Source organism: Oncorhynchus masou, chromosome 15, assembly GCF_036934945.1.
Source record: "Oncorhynchus masou masou isolate Uvic2021 chromosome 15, UVic_Omas_1.1, whole genome shotgun sequence".
NCBI lineage: Eukaryota > Metazoa > Chordata > Actinopteri > Salmoniformes > Salmonidae > Oncorhynchus > Oncorhynchus masou.
Genome location: NC_088226.1, coordinates 45,379,451 through 45,396,717, shown reverse-complemented (window position 1 = coordinate 45,396,717; position 17,267 = coordinate 45,379,451). Strand labels below are relative to the sequence as shown.

Genomic DNA, 17,267 nt, shown 5'->3' with positions numbered 1-17,267 from the left:
TCACTCAATTTAGCTCAACACTGACAGGCTATTAATACTTTTTTATCAAGGGAGGACAAATGCTCGCTGGCTTCCCTTGCACTCAATGCTATGGGCGGCAACAATGTCATACTCTTTTTGACCAGACAGCATCAGATAGATGGGCTACACATAGAGAGACAGGTGGGCGCTGTTTCGCTTGGTCGAACGCTTTATCTTGTGAGATACATTCAGCCTCTTGCGAATTGAAGGAACATTCTGAAACACAGAGAGACAAAATATAAATGATATATATATATATAAATGAGATATATATATATATATATATATATATATATATATATATATATATATATATATATATATATATATATATATATTTGTTGTCCATTTTTGGGGGAAGCCTGGATTCCCTTGGCAATCAGGAATACATGCCAATGTCTACTGAACCAGTCTATTGCATACACATTACAACTATCTGTCAGATCAACTATTGGTGGACTTTATCCCCACACTGCCAATGCAAATTATGGCTGTTCAGGGCATGCAAGGCATCTAATTGAAATGCTTGTTGTTGTTATAGCTGTCTGCTACCGACCTCTGGATTCAGTCCAACACAACGTCAACACCAGTTGATCCTAGTACTTCAACGCAATACCCCGCTGCTGCACTGTGTCTTTAAGACATTCAACTGCATGTATAGCAAGCCTTCACTCAGCCATTTACAAGCGCGAGCACTTCAGAGAGTAGACACTGATAAAGCACCGCAATATAGATGGAATTGTAATAATGGAATACCACTGGGTACTGTTTTCTGTCTTGTTGCAGTTAACCTTCCAAACAGGTAAGGCATAATATTGGTCAACATTGTCTCTCTGCCAACTGTTGTGGTTCTAGTTGTTGTTTTACAGAAGTTTATTGATCACACTTCACGAACATGATCACCTTGGTCACTACACTAAATTGCATTTTTGCCACTGTTTGGTTCATCGTAATTTTGTTAGTTTTTCATGTGGACTATGAATATGTCATTTCTATTTAGTTAAAGATTGTATTGTAGCCTAAACTACACACATTTTCAGCAGGTTATAACTTTGTATGGTCTATAATTTTGTCAACACAGGTCGTTCAGGATGTAGGGGTAGCCTTCCTACCTGTTGGTTACCTTGTAACATTACCTTGACATTTTCAGTTAGTCACTGAAACCTAATAAGGAAATGTGATATTTGTGCGCTGAGCATCAGTTTGTGTTCCTCTCAATTATTAATCTAGCAGGCCGTGCACAGTACGGAGACATTGGCAAAAAGTAAATAAACAGCGATTTATTTATGGAGAGATTTGTAATTGACCTCGTTGTAGGGTAAAGTAAAGATTTAGACATTACAGTTAGGAATCGTTCTTCTTGATAGAATGAAACTTGTTGTTTTGATCAACTATATTATTTGGGAATATGACAGGTAACCTAGTTATAATGCACAACATTAGTTCAACAGCCAAGTATTAGGCGTATATGTATTTGCTCGCTAAATTGCTATTTTCCAAGAGCTTTTAGTCATTGGCGTAGAAAGCGCTGCGCTGATCAGTTGCTGTTGTCAAGTCTTGTCATCTCAGGGATGACTGTAATTATGGAAATGTATACGAATTCCTTGGAAGTATGAAAATTAACACTGGCAGTGGAATTGTCGACAAATTGGTTTAGCATAGACCTACTGTTGGCCTGTGAATGTTTATAGATTTTGTATAACCATTATACAGAGGCTTTTGTCATAATTTTTTTTACATCAACAATGTTTATGTCAACATTCCCACTCAGTTTTGTAAGCCTTGGAATGATGTTTTGATGTTGGGACTTTAGGTGCCATGAAAACAATATATATATATATATATATTTGACATGATTTACAACATGCTTCACCTGCGAATGAGCAATATTGAGCTCTGAGTGGTAGGCCTATCTCCTATGCTTGTAATTGCTTACATCGTTAAAGAATCAATCCAAACACCCACTTGAAAACACAACAGGCAAAAACAGAATAAAAAATGTCAGTGATTCTGTGAAGGGATGGGGGAGTTTGTCTACAGGGTGGGTGGGGGTTGGTTTGTGGTCTGTTACAAAGAGTGGCGCGAAGTGCGTTGTGCCTGGTACGTCTTTGTCCTGGATGTACAGCTCAGGCATGCTCTGCTTCTCGCCTGTGCAGGGGTTATTTTCACCAGTTGTATTCTGCAAGTGGCGTTTATTTTGTTCTGAGCGCAGGTGGTTTTCCTTTTCTACATACATTCTGCTAAATCCAATTTAGGCTTCATTCCAGTGGTGGTCAGGGAGGATTTATTTGAATGTTTATGAGTGTGCCCTTATTTCCATTACAGCATATTGGATGACCGTCATTCATATTCCATTCACCAAGCTCAATGCAACATCAATAGGTTTAGACTACTACATGATACTATAATTCAATTAGCCCTATACCCATCATGAGGTTGCTACAACCTATCCTACAAATTAAAGTTTATAACGGTTGAGAGACAAATTGGAGTACTCAAGGTAACAGAGACACATTCAATACCACCTTGCATGATCTTGCCTGCATCTATCTTGCCCAGGGCCGGGCAACTCCAGTCCTCGGGGGCCTGATTGGTGTCACACTTTTGCCGCAGTTCCAGCTAACACACATGAGTCCAATAATCAACTAATCGTGTTCTTCAGTTTAGAATACAATTAGTTTAATCATGTGTGTTTGCTAGGGATGGGGAAAATCTGTGACACCACTCCGGCCCCGGAGAACTGGAGTTTCCCATCGAGCTTATCTAGAGTGTAATCATTAGTCCAAACAATGTGCCAAATTCAGTTAGGTCCCTCCCCATTTCGTTCCGTTTAAGAATTAGTTTTTGCAACAGAATCAGGGGAATGAATACACCCCTGATCACCCGCACATAGCAGTCACATACGGCATCACCACTTTGCTCGATGTCTAATTCCTTCTCAAATCTACGTGCTCTCTTCCTCTCACCTTTTCCCTTCGCTTGTGGACTTCAGTGCACAACACAACAGCTGTCTGTGACAAGGCGCAAAAGCCTATCCAAGACAAACCTTCATACCCTAACTGCTAACAGCTACACAGTTCACACTGTTGTCACCATATTAACGTTGTAGTCAACAAACTAGCGATAACGCGTCAGTAAACCCACAATCCAATCCATGTGTAAAATCATGCAGTACAGTGTACGGTAAGGAGTTTAGCAGTTACACCAGCTGGTCGCGGTGGCAATAAATTAATAAAATCGAAAGCTTATCTTGGCTTGGAAGAGTTGCTGTGTTGGATAGCCTTAGCCAGCTAGCTATCATAAATAACATTCCTCTCTGTTTGAGTCAGGTTGAGTAAATCAAATCAAATGTTATTTGTCACATGCACCGAATACAACAGGTGTAGGTCGACCTTAACGTGAAAAGCTTACTTACAAGCCCTTAACCAACAATGCAGTTTTAAGAAAAATAAGAGTTAAGAAAATATTTACTAAATAACCTAAAGTAAAAAAATTAATGAGTAACAACAAAATAGCAATAACGAGGCTATATACAGGTACTGATAACGAGTCAATGTGCAGGTGTACAGGTTGGTCGAAGTAATTTAGGTTATATGTACATGTAGGTAGGGGAAAAGTGACTATGCATAGATGAAAAACAACGAGTAGCAGCAGCATTAAAAAGGGGGTGGGGGGTCAATGCAAATAGTCCGGGTAGCCATTTGATTGGCTATTCAGCAGTTTTATGGTTTGGGGGTAGAAGCTGTTAAGAAGCCTTTCGGACCTAGTCTTGGCGCTCTGCTAAATTAGCGGCATTATCTAAGTATGTGAAAGGTAAAAAGAAGAAAATAAATCCAACTAAATCTCTCTCCTGCTGCTTCTCCTTCATTTTTGAAGCAATTAATTTGTTCAAAACTGTTCAACTATTGTCTTTCTCTCCCTTTGAGTCAACTACTCACCACACTTTATTCACTACAGTGCTAGCTAGCTGTAGCTCAGTGAAGTCATCATAATTGCCGTGTAAATCTATGGAAGGGGGTGAGAACTACAGATTAACATGGTTAACCGGGATACCAGGACTGTCCCAAGAAAACTACACACATTTCCCCAAAATTAAATGACACGACCTAGGAAACGAAAACATTTTTTCCCCATTGTCACACTAATGCAATTCCACAAAATACACAACCTGCGCAGCAGCAGATTAGCAAAAAAGAAAATAGCACATTATCCAAACAGGTTGTCAAATGGAAGCCTTTAGCCTAGTGTATCTACTTCACACAGTCACAATCAATTCAAAGAAAACGCATAATTGACACTACAGGACTGCACACGCAACACGCATGCAGTCAATAAACCCTACAGGAAATGTATACAGTATGGCCTAAAAAATAGTGTGTGCCTCTTTGAGCTGTCATTGTAACTCTTCAGACAGACACACATTTGATAAGGCTTTGATAAGGCCATGCTAGGGCTGGGCTAAATGGTCTAAAAATCATATCTCTATTTTTACTAACTTATACAGTTGAAGTCAGAAGTTTACATACACCTTAGCCAAATACATTTAAATTCAGTTTTTCACAATTCCTGACATTTAATCCTAGTAAAACATACCCTGTTTTAGGTCAGTCAGGATCACCACTTTATTTTAAGAATGTGAAATAATTTATTTCAGCTTTTATTTCTATCATCACATTTCCAGTGGGTCAGAAGTTTACATAGACTCAATTAGTATGTGGTAGCATTGTCTTTAAATGGTTTAACTTGGGACAAACGTTTGAGGTAGCCTTCCACAAGCTCCCCACAATAAGTTGGGGGAATTTTGTCCCATTCCTCCTGACATAGCTGGTGTAACTGAGTCCGGTTTGTAGGCCTCCTTGCTCGCACACGCCTTTTCAGTTCTGCCCACAAATTTTCAATGGGATTGAGGTCAGGGCTTTGTGATGGCCACTCCAATACCTTGACTTTGTCCTTCTTAAGCCATTTTGCCACAACTTTGGAAATATGCTTGGGGTCATTGTCCATTTGGAAGACCCATGTGTGACCAAGCTTTAACTTGTTGACTGATGTCTTGAGATGTTGCTTCAATATATCCACATAATTTGAAGCCATCTATTTTATGAAGTGCACCAGTCCCTCCTGCAGCAAAGCACACAACATGATGCTGCCACCCCCGTGCTTCACGGATGGGATGGTGATCTTTGGCTTGCAAGCCTCCCCCTTTTCCTCCAAACATAATGATGGTAATTATGCCCAAACAGTTGTATTTTTGTTTCATCAGACCAGAGGACATTTCTCCAAAAAGTATGAGCTTGTCCCCATGTGCAGTTGTGAACCGTAGTCTGGCTTTTTAATGGTGGTTTTGGAGCAGTGGCTTCTTCCTTGCTGAGCGGTCTTTCAGGTTATGTCGTTATAGGACTCATTTTACTGTGGATATAGATACTTTTGTGTCCGTTTCCTACAGCATCGTCAGTAGGTCCTTTGCTGTTGTTCTGGGATTAATTTGCTCTTTTCGCACAAAAGTACGTTCATGTCTAGGAGACAGAACTCTTCTCCTTCCTGTGTAGTATGATGGCTGCGTGGTCCCATGGTGTTTATACTTGCATACTATTGTTTGTTCAGATGGACGTGGTACCTTCAGGTGTTTGCACCCAAGGATGAACCAGACTTGTGGAGGCCTACCATTTTTTTCTGAGGTCTCGGCTGATTTCTTTTGATTTTCCATGATGTCAAGCGAAGAGGCACTGAGTTTGAAGGTAGGCCTTGAAATACATCCACAGGTACACCTCCAATTGACTCACATGATTTCAATTAGCCTATCAGAAGCTTCTAAAGCCATGACATAATTTTCTGGAATTTTCCAAGCTGTTTAAAGGCACAGTCAATTTAGAGTATGTTAACTTCTGACCCACTGGAATTGTGATGCAGTGAAATAATCTGTCTTTAAACAATTGTTGGAAAAATTACTTGTCATGCACACAGTAGATGTCCTAACCGACTTGCCAAAACTATAGTTTGTAACAAGAAATTTGTGGAGTGGTTTTTATGACTCCAACCTAAATGTATGTAAACTTCTGACTTCAACTATATACAGTATATTTAAAAAAAAAAAAAAAACGTTTTCCCTACACAAGCTTTGTTGTACAGTTAACGGTCAAATACACTGCATTCCAAACAGTGAGCAATAATCTAATGAAATGTGAAATTATACCTAGGCTAAGTATGAGCCTTCCACAACCTTAAGACCCAGAATTTTTTAAATGTAACTAGGCAAGTCAGTTAAGAACAAATTCTTATTTACAATGACAGCCTAGGAACAGTGGGTCTTGTTCAGAGGCAGAACGACAGATTTTTACCTTGTCAGCTCGGGGATTCAATCTAGCAACCTTTCGGTTAATTGCCCAACGCTCTAACCACGAGGCTACCTGCTGCCCTAATAACTAAATTATTTGATCAAAATAGTTTAACCTGCTGTTTTGCAATAATCACTGATCGGGCATTGAAGTCTATTAAAATGCCTTGTTTGTAAACATTTTTATCAGAACCATGCATAATGTACATTCACTAATAATGACTATCTTCTTGTATCTGTCTTTATAGAAACTTAACACCGGTCTCATAAACAATATCTTAAGCACAAGCCCACGAGCTAGTGAGGAAGTAGGCAGGTAATCTTTATTTTTCAATTTTAGCCAACTTGGATCTACTTGCTAGCTAACAAGGAAGAACAGTTGAATTGTTATAAACACACCCTTCTGTCCGTCTCCAACTGTTTGAACAGCGTTCTAGCCTGTCCACTTTGTTCAGATGATGAAATCAAGTGGCCTAGCTTATTTCTCAGAATGATAACGAGTTGCCAATTCTTTGTATACCTATGCTTTATGCTTATTGCACATTTATAAAACACAGACTAGACAGCTAGCATAACGGTCTTTGTCTGAAATGATGCTGTGTTACATGGTACCACAATGCCATGCGTGACAAACTGAGCAATAATTATCCAGAATATTTGTTAATTGATACTCCTGTTTTAGTAGTGTCTGCTCTGTATGCAATTTGAGATGCTGCGACATAAAAAGGGTATCGTTAGAAAGGTTAACTTCTCAATGTGTTTGTGTCAATATGAGTGATTCTGTTGGACCAAAACTCAAATGCAAATAGCCAGTTGAAACCTCTTGTCAGAGAGGAAGAGGTGACCTCTCATCTCTGTTGTTGTGAGTGGCAGGGGGAGGATATTGGTGTGTGTGTGTGTGTGTTTGTTTGTGTGTGTCTGTAAACAGGAAGGAAGATGCAAAGCGAGAGGTTTCACTCTCACCAAAACTGTCCAAAATAAGCCCACTGTCGCCTGCCTTCCCTCCTTTGGGACAATGACTCCCATTGTTGGGGCGGAGACATGAGCATCTCAACATTATATACAGATCTCTGGTGTAGGGAAGGCACAGAAAGGAGCAAAGGAGACGAGACCAAAAATACATGAGAAGAAATGGACATAAACGCTCATAAAGAAATTTTACCCACAAAAAAAAATGATGCTTGTGATACAGGCATTTGAAATATATTGTGCAAAAATATACATTCAAATTACTCAAATGTATTTTATATATCGCCCTAGCCTATGCACAATTCACTACATAGGATCTATGTAACAGACATGAAGCCTGTTAACAATTCAGAGGCATGAGGGAAAATTCTGTCTCCTGTCCTAGAGCCTATTTCCCTATCCAGTCCCAATCCAACTGAAACCCAAAATCCTGACTCCTGTATTGCATGAACATTCCTAACTTTATTCTGTAATCCATTGGTTATATTTTCAAAGCACGTCTCTCACCTATGCATGTTAAAATACCGCTATAACATGTCTCGTACTTTCTGCCCATGATAGAGCTTCGGTAGAGAATGTGTGATCAACAAACAGTATAATAGTAGATATGGATATTTTTTTTAAACACAGTTGGTCCCCGTTAAGATACTTTTGGCCATGTTGTCTATCAAGGTATGTGGACATCTCGAACATCTCATTCCAAAATCATGGGCATTAATATAGAGTTGGCCTCCCCTTTGCTGCTGTAACAGCCTCCATTCTTCTGGGAAGGCTTTCCACTAGATGTTGAATCATTGCTGCGGAGACTTGGTTCCATTCAGCCACAAGATCATTAGTGAGGTCGGGCAGTGGTGTTGGGTGATTAGGCCTGGCTCACAGTTGGTGTTCCAATTCATCCCAAAGGTGTTTGATGTGGTTGAGGTCAGGGCTCTGTGCAGGCCAGTCAAGTTCTTCCACACCAATCTCGACAAACCATTTCTGTATGGACCTCGCTTTGTGCATGGGGGCATTGTCACGCTGAAGCAGAAAAGGGCCTTCCCCAAACTGTCACCACAGAATTGTCTAGAATGTCATTGTAGGCTGTAGCATTAACATTTCCCTTCACTGGAACTAAGGGGCCTAGACCGAACCATGAAAAACGGCCCCAGACCATTATTCCTCCTCCACCAAACTTTACAGTTGGCACTATGCATTTGGGCAGGTAGTGCTCCACTGGCATACGCCAAACCCAGATTATTCAGTCGGACTGCCAGATGGTGAAGCGTGATTCATTACTCATGAGAACGCGCTCTCACTTCTCCAGAATCCAATGGCGGCGAGCTTTACACCGCTCCAGGCGACACTTGGCATTGCGCATGGTGATCTTAGACTTGTGTGCAGCTGCTCGTCCATGAAAACCCATTTCATTAAGCTCCAGACTAACAGTTCTTGTGCTGACGTTGCTTCCAGAGGCAGTTTGGAACTCGGCAGTGAGTGTTGCAACTGAGGCACTCGGTGGTCCTGTTCTGTGAACTTGTGTGGCCTTCTACTTCGCAGCTGAGCCGTTGTTGCTCCTAGACGTTTCCACTTCACAATAACAGCACTTACAGTTGACCAGGGCAGCTCTAGCAGGGCAGAAATTTGACAAACTGACTTGTTGGAAATGTGGCATCCTATGACTCTTCAGTACTCTATCATTCGTAAATATCAGTTTCATTTGCTCTGTAATTTTTACATAGTGGTGCAGCCTAGCCGACACAAAGGCACAAGCGCTGCCATAGTAACCATATCTTGGTTTAAACGGTATAAATGGGCACTTGTGTTTTTTGCTGTACTTCTCTGGATAAATATGAATTATTCCCAGCATTGAAACTTGGTAGATTTTCAGGGAAATATGAATCCCTAGTGAGAACAATGAGGAGGAGGATGGAAAATAGCTGTCCTCCGGCTACACCGGGGTGCTACCCTAGAGGGTGCTGTTGAGCTACTGCAGACCATTGCAAAACTGTTTTAAATGAATCAGTTATTTTGTGACGTGAATATATTTATATAGTTTTATCTAAAAAGGATAACTTTTTTAATGTTTCACTATTTTTATGAAATTCATTGAGTAATATGGTCCTCATCCTTCCTCCCCCGAGGAGCCTCCATTGCTATATTAAGTGATCTGGTTTTTACTATTTTATTAAAAAAGAAAAACATTTCAGTCGGCTTGAGAGCCAAAGGGTGCCTAGGGAATGGAACGGAAGAGAACTTGGTTGGCCTTCAAAGCAAAATCAATATGATTCTCTGCCAGTGCTGATATTGCTGCAGGTGGATTTCAAGTTGTGCTAAGAATTGTACATGGTGCATAGTTTTACATCTTTGCCAAAGCGATAACTCACCTGTCATTTTTCAGTCATGAAGTGGTGTCAATATATTGATGGGAGGGCTATGATAATGATTTGTATTACTATCAAAATGCATGCAAAACAAGCTATGAGGCTCTCATCTACCCATCCTCTGTATTGACATACATTTCTAACTGACTATTACTGCTGTGCACTCTTTGCTGTTAAAGATACAGGTAACTGCTACAATAAAGGAAATACTTGAGAAAAAGGGATACAAAATATATTGAAAGCAGTTGCTTCTACACAGCTGTGGTTCCTGAGTTAATTAAGCAAATAACATTCCATCATGCTTCGGGTCATGTATACAATTTTGGCTACAATGGCTAGAAGAAGAGGTCTCAAAGGAGCATAGGGGGTTTAAAGGGTGTTTGTGTGTGTGTGTGTGTTAGAGTATGTGTGTCTCAGTCACTAGATCTCAACCTAATTGAACACTTTTGGGAGATTCTGGAGCGGCCCCCCGAGACAGCGTTTTTCTACCACCATCAACAAAACACCAAATGATGGAATATCTCGTGGAAGAATGGTGTCATGAGTTCCAGGCCCTTGTAGAATCTATGCCAAGGTGCTTTAAAGCTGTGCTAGCGACTCATGGTGGCCCAAAACCCTATGAACACACTTTATGTTGGTGTTTCCTTTATTTTGGCAGTTACTTATCTACTCCGTTCTGTGAAACATACCTGTACTCTTAACATTTACCCATCTAACACAAATGAGAGTGAAAGCCTCGCATGTACAGTAAAACTGAATTACCATTAGCCTATAGATACTGATTAAGGTCCTTTGGAAACTAACTGCTGTCAGTTGTGAGGACTGTGTGTGTTATAATAAAATGTTTAGCAGTGGTGTAGTGGTGCCTGGAGAAGTGGGTATACTCTAATTTTGCCCAAAAATTTCCAGCGAAGGAAAGGCGCCCTGTGTGAAAACGTCTATGAGAAAGGGTGACAAACTGAATTACCTAAAATTATAAATCCCATGTTGGTCTTTCACAGTCAGGCCAATCCAAGCTGTACTGTACAAGTAGACTTATAGTAGGCCTACTATTGAAACAGATACATGAGGTTGTCAACTCAGTCAGAAATTCACAGCTTTAAGACTTTACAGGTTTTCAGGTTTTTCTTCTCAGTTACACTTTTTTTAACAGAAAAACAACAAAATGGAAAGTCCATAACAATGCTTACACCACATCAGGAGACCACTTTTAAGGTCTGGGATGTTTTTTAAATGTAGTTACCCTTTAATTCAAGTGTGCAGGCACCTAGAACTGTTGTTTGGTTTTTGATGTGTTTTGGTAGCACATGAAAAGGTTTGAAAAATAAATGCACACTGGATTGATGCGAATAATGATATCATTCTACTTTGTAGCTAGTTTAACTGAGAAGGTTTTTGGGGAAGCCCTTCCATCTACCGGAAGACTGTTGCCCTTACATACTATCAAATAGCATTTTGGAACCATCACGCGTAGGGCTACTGTCGTGTGTACATTTCTGCGCCTACAATGTGAAGAAATAATAGTTTATCAACATGTTAAGCTAAATATTCTGATCGGTTCCATCAGCCCTATTCATTGATAAGGTGGATACCTCCACTATCACTACTTTGATACTTATCCATGGGGATTAAGAAGTGAGTGTACGCACTGGGATATACCCTCCACTACACCACTGATTTTCAGTGATTCTGTGTATGATATCCAGAGCACAGGAGGTTGGTGGCACCGTAATTGGGGAGGGTGGGCTCGTGGTAATGGCTGGAGCAGAATAAGTAGAATGGTATCAGATACATCAAACACATGGTTTCTATGTGTTTGATGCCATTCCATCTGCTCCGTTCCAGCCATTATTATGAGCAGCCCTCCCCTCAGCAGCCTCCACTGATCCAGAGCCTGTTTTATCTATACTGTACTGTAATGAAGATCCCGACCATGTTACTACAGGCAGCTCAAGGCCCACCATCACCCCCAGCAACCCCTACCTGGTCATTCCACTCAATGCCCCCTTCAGTCTGCGTTGCCAGGGTGACCAGGTGATGCGGTGGCAGAGGGAGGACCGTCCAAAGCTGAGGGGCGAGGTGCGGAGTAATGGGGCGTCCGACCTGGAAATCCCCAAAGCTCAGCCTGTCCACATGGGCCGATACATCTGCCTGGAGGAGAGCAGCGGAGAGCAGAGCTCTGTCTACGTCTTTGTCAAAGGTGTGTGTTTCTGACTCAACATTCATGACCCTGTGTGCCTGTGTGGGCATGTGAGATGTGTATGTGATATGATTGAGTTCTTATGTGTATCTGGGTATGAGGGAGTTTGTGAGCCAGCAAGCTAGAGAGAGAAAGAGAGGGGTGGGAGAAAGAATGCACATGAGAAAGGAACCTGTTTTTCTCTGATCTTGTAAAACATTTTTTGAGGCAGAACAAGTGATAAAACCTTTTCTGAGAAGGGCATTGTTTGAGGTTGAGTTTGTGCATGAAGGTTTTTACAAGTGTCTCCTGGATCGATCGGTATTTGGATCAGTCTTCAACACCACTTAGACAAGTGACATGACTATAGGGCAGTACATCTAGATAGAACTGCGTATTTATTGGAAAGTGTGTGTGTGTGTGTGTGTGTGTGTGTGTGTGTCAGTGATTGATTGATTATTGCCTAAAGAGCAAACTGGATCTGTATCAATGTTTGGCTAACACAATTGGCACCATCTCCTAATCTGTTACCTCAGTATTATACATACTATCTCCTAATATCTTCTCTCAGTATTATACATACTATCTCCTAATTTCTTCTCTCAGTATTATACATACTATCTCCTCTCCTAATCTCCTCTCTCAGTATTATACATACTATCTCCTAATTTCTGATAGCTTCTGAATTGCTTTCAACACTTGTGGGGGGGGGGGGGGATGTAACTGCGGCAGCCTAGCAGAAGATTTGGAGGCGTGGTTTATTGGGGGCATGGCTTTCAGGTTGTTCATTTTGGCTACCCATGAGAGTGAATGTCATTCCATGTGCTCTATTGTAATCGACATTCAAACATAAACTTCTACACTGCCAGGTTTTGTAATGATACTGGCATAACTGCACGTGATACTGAAGACAATACAATATTGTGGCTACTAAATATAAAAGTATTTAGTAAAAAAATATGTTTGTTAACATTATTGAAGAAACTTTCTAAATTTACAGGGAGTTTAGTTAATTGCTTGTAACACAATTGAATAAATGCGTAATTCCAAATCAAAAATGTAATGAGATTTTGGACAGAATTTGATGTATTTACATGAAATCTTAATTTGTATGTGTTATTTTGTAGGTTGAACCAAAGGGGAAGTGTTGAAAAAAAGAAATAAGTTGCAACTTGAAATATAGGTTTGATAATAATCAAATAAAACAGTTGCCATTAAATAATATATTTGTTTTCAGCAAATGTAGTTTTTATCAATTGAGAACCTAAGTGATTTAAAAAAAAGTTTGTACAAAAATCTTTGGATTGTCTACCTGTGGTTGTTTTCATACCACAATGTTGATTTTAAGTTGTTGTTTTGGCAGATCCTGATAATGCCTTTAGAAAGACTATGGTGTTCAGTATCCTAACTCGTGCGGGAGACAGCGCCTCCATCCCCTGCCTAGCAACTGACCCGGGCGTGGTCAACCTGAGCCTGGAGCCGTGTCATGGCGGTGCCCTCCCTACTGGCCTCCACTATGTTGCCAGCCTGGAGCGGGGCATGGTTATCTTCGACACTCAGAAGGCCTTCGAGGGCTGTTATATCTGCACTGGCAGACTTGGCAGCGCCCACGTTAAATCACATCACTATGATCTGAATGTGCGCCCAGGTAAAATAACATTATTTGTGTTCTAGGATGTGAAGTACAGTATTCAGATCTTTTATTTGATATTCAACCTTTTTTATCTCAGTCCCAGACGCGGCCCCTGTGATTGAGATACGGGAACCCAAGAGGGTGATCCTGACACGGGGCCAGACTCTTACCCTGACCTGTAGCACCACCAACGTCAACGGAGACATCAAGCTGAAGTGGGCCGCACCGCCCGGCACGGTGAGAACCCTTTGCCCTCTCTCTGCGGGGTTGGCCAGGGAAGCTGGAGGGATACCATGGACAGATCTCCAACAAATTGACTGAAAGAGAGATTGAGATTGGAATTTTATTGGAAAAGCTGAAAAGATATATGTCAAATTAGGGGATATGAAGTCATAACAAAAGCTCTCAGAACAGTGTTTGTAAGATTTAGAAGGGACTATAGGAGTTATGAAGGGTTTACAAGAGAGTCCAAAACGCTCCAAGACTGAAACTTCAGTATCTTGAGAAACCAGTGTGATGGGAGGTTGCAGGACTAAGTTTGTGTGTATATTTACTGAGTCTCAGGCTCGTCACAGTGAGGTGTGTGTTTACGTCTGTGTGTGTGTGTGCGCGTGTGTGTGAGAAGTTAGCCCTCCTGTCCCCCTGGCCGGAGAGGGAAGGAATGCAGCCCAGGCCAGGATTAACATGGTTCATCTCTAGACATCTCTGGGTGTTGATTGACAGGATGCCGTGTGGGCTTCGTATCCACAGCAACCGGCGGTGGAGAATGCCTCACGCATTCTGACTGAGCCCATCAAACACGTCCGTAGCGCTAGGCTCTACATCAACTCCGTCAGGGCACGGGATTCTGGGAGATATCGATGTGAGGGTCAGAATGAGAAGGGGATCAACTCTGAGTCAATCTGGCTGGACGTCTATGGTGAGTAGGGCATTACAGTGTATGGCCCATTATGTAAAACCACTGCTGATCAATATTAAAATTCTCAATTTGAATGGGTTGTATTATGTATTTCCATGACGTGAAGCTATCGCGACACTAATTTGAAAACCTAAGTGGAAATTAAGTGGTTTTGTTTAGAATACATCAAGGGCATTGTGATGTCATTGTGTCTGACGGGTGGGTTGTTTGTCTTCCAGATAGAGGATTCATTCATCTGACTCCGTCAGACAACGGCACAGTGCGTGTTCGTGCTGGTGAGAGTCTGTCCCTGCATGTGGACATGGAAGCCTACCCCAAACCACACACCTTCACCTGGAGCTTCTCAGGCCAGCAGCTCAGGAACACCTCCGACCATGTCATCACCACACAGAACCACCAACATAGGTACACACACACACACACACACACACACACACACACACACACACACACACACACACACACACACACACACACACACACACACACACACACACACACACACACACACACACACACACACACACAGTCTTGTGCAGCTAACCTTGTGGGGACATACAATTCAAAATCCAATTTTCCTTAACCCCTATCCCTTACCCTAACCTTAACCCTAACCCATAAGACCAAAATGTAACCTTAACCCTAAACCTAACACTAGCTGCTAACCCTACCTCCTAACCCTAACCCTAAACCTAATTCTAATCCCTAGAAATAGCATTTGACCAAAATGTCCCCAGTTGGTAAAATGTTTGTTTGTGTACTATTCTTGTAGGGACTTCTGTTCCCCACAAGTATAGTTACACACACGCACACGCACACACACACACACGCACACACACACACACACACACACACACACACACACACACACACACACACACACACACACACACACACACACACCACACACTAGAAACAAATTAGTGCCTCAGGGCTTTTAGTGAGTGGAAGTTTTGTGCAGTTAAACTGTGAGCAAATAACTGTCTTTCTGGTGGTAAATAACCATGAGGCAGTTTCTGACCTCGGCAGAGCACTGGTGGCTTATTTAAAAAAATCAGCTTCTATAATGTGAGTTGTTTTTTAAATGTTGTTGTTGATTCAATCACCAGGTACAACATTGTGCTGAGGCTGGTGCGTTTGAAAATGTCAGAGAGTGGAGTCTACACCTTTTATGCCTCCAATGGTGACGCATCAGTCAATCAGTCATTTTCGGTCTACGTAATCAGTAAGTCGTAACATGATATTCTCTCAATGGTTTCTGTGCCCTGGAGCCACACATACATTATGTAAGGGAATGGGTAGTTAGAGACTTAATTTCTACATGCTATCAATATGATGTAAGTAATCATTAACAGGGTGTGACATTTATGACTAGATTTTCACAGATTATTCATCATGTTAAAGCCCAACCACTTATTCCCCTCCTCCCCCCAACCATCAAAACAGTAAATCAGAGCATTACAGTTAATTCATGTACAGGCCCATAACTAGGGAAAATAGTTGAAGATATTAGTTTGCCAATTTACTTCTAATCCATTTGTTTATAATCACATGCTTTGTAAACAACAGGTGTACACTAACAGTGAAATGCTTACTTACGGGCCCTTCCCAACAATGCAGAATACAATAATTTAAATAAATTATAATAATAATAGAAAAAATATTAACACAAGGAATAATTACACAATGAGCAGTGATAGCTTGGTTTTATACATGGGGTACCAGTACCAAGTCGATGTGCAGGGGTATGAGGAAATAGGTAGGGGTAAAGTGACTTGGCAACAGGATAGATAATAGACAGCAGCAGCAGCGTGTGTGATGAGTGTGTAAGTGTGTGTGCCTGTGTTATGTGTGTGTGTGTGTACGTGTTGGCGTGTAAGTATGTGTGAATGTGAATCCCCACCTGGCATCGTCACTAACATCTCTGTGCCTCTGTCAGGTAAACCAGAGATTGTATCTCACGAGGGCCCGGTGGACGGACAGGTGCGATGTGTAGCTAAGGGATACCCCGCCCCACAGATCACCTGGTACTACTGTGAACAGCCCTATATGAGGTGACAACACACACACACACACACACACACACATACTCACAATGGCATGCTATGATTGGACTTCGTTGATAGATCAAGGGAATTTTGAAATGTAACTGTATTTACTTAATGTTATTCTAAGAAGATATTTGTTTCAACCCTCAGTAAGAGGGGTTCAACATGGTCTAATTATCTTGACCTTCCAACAGTAGAAGCAGATGTGGGATTGGACAAGCATGACTTGATGGTGGACTGAAGGGAGATTACCCTTATGTGATTAAGGATTGGGCAGAGATGATTTGTGATTGGTTTGTTGGCTTGGCACGAGAGGACTGTGTTATGATTAGGGGATTGGACAGTATGTTCTAGGAAGTTCCCTTTCAGTCAGCCAGTATAACATACTATGGGGAGTCAACGACCAATCCTATTCAGCTAAAGCAAACTGGCTATAATCCTGGGGCTTGCATTTCCAAAGTGTTTAGATTTTTGGATTTCCTGAAAGCTAACTACTTTCTGCTCTGCTTGTGTAGCTAATACTTCCTTGTCTGTGTAGGATTTGTGAGCTGAAAACCCACTACTTTCTACTCTGACAGTTCTTCCTTGCTTGAGTAAAATGGCCAGTAGTAAGAATAAATTCAAAAAGGCTAAGCAGCTGAGTTTGAAAATCTGACCGGGGCATGTGGTTTCACAATGAAAATTTAAGATACTCACGAGTGCTGTCCTTTTGCCTGCGGTGGAAACACACTCAGCAGGCTTTAGTTCAGATCAGTTCGTGTGACTATTGTCTCCAGCTGGGTTCAACGTCCTTTGGGAGTCACGCTG

The 17,267-nt window shown here is 41.4% G+C and overlaps 1 protein-coding gene across 3 annotated transcripts in view; it reads left to right on the top strand.

Moving 5' to 3' along the window:
* Positions 1 to 638: 638 nt before the first annotated feature.
* kita (KIT proto-oncogene, receptor tyrosine kinase a) overlaps positions 639 to 17,267 on the top strand; it is a 37,125-nt gene continuing 20,496 nt past the window's right edge. The window contains exons 1-8 of one of the 3 annotated variants that reach the window (XM_064989401.1): positions 639 to 823; positions 11,627 to 11,881; positions 13,224 to 13,508; positions 13,591 to 13,730; positions 14,244 to 14,412; positions 14,631 to 14,817; positions 15,522 to 15,637; positions 16,352 to 16,466. In XM_064989401.1, coding sequence (XP_064845473.1) covers positions 769 to 823; positions 11,627 to 11,881; positions 13,224 to 13,508; positions 13,591 to 13,730; positions 14,244 to 14,412; positions 14,631 to 14,817; positions 15,522 to 15,637; positions 16,352 to 16,466 — 1,322 coding nt within the window. In that variant the 5' untranslated portion in view covers positions 639 to 768. Of the gene's footprint in view, positions 824 to 11,626; positions 11,882 to 13,223; positions 13,509 to 13,590; positions 13,731 to 14,216; positions 14,413 to 14,630; positions 14,818 to 15,521; positions 15,638 to 16,351; positions 16,467 to 17,267 lie in introns of all 3 variants that reach the window. The other 2 variants (XM_064989400.1, XM_064989402.1) reach the window with 2 other exon arrangements.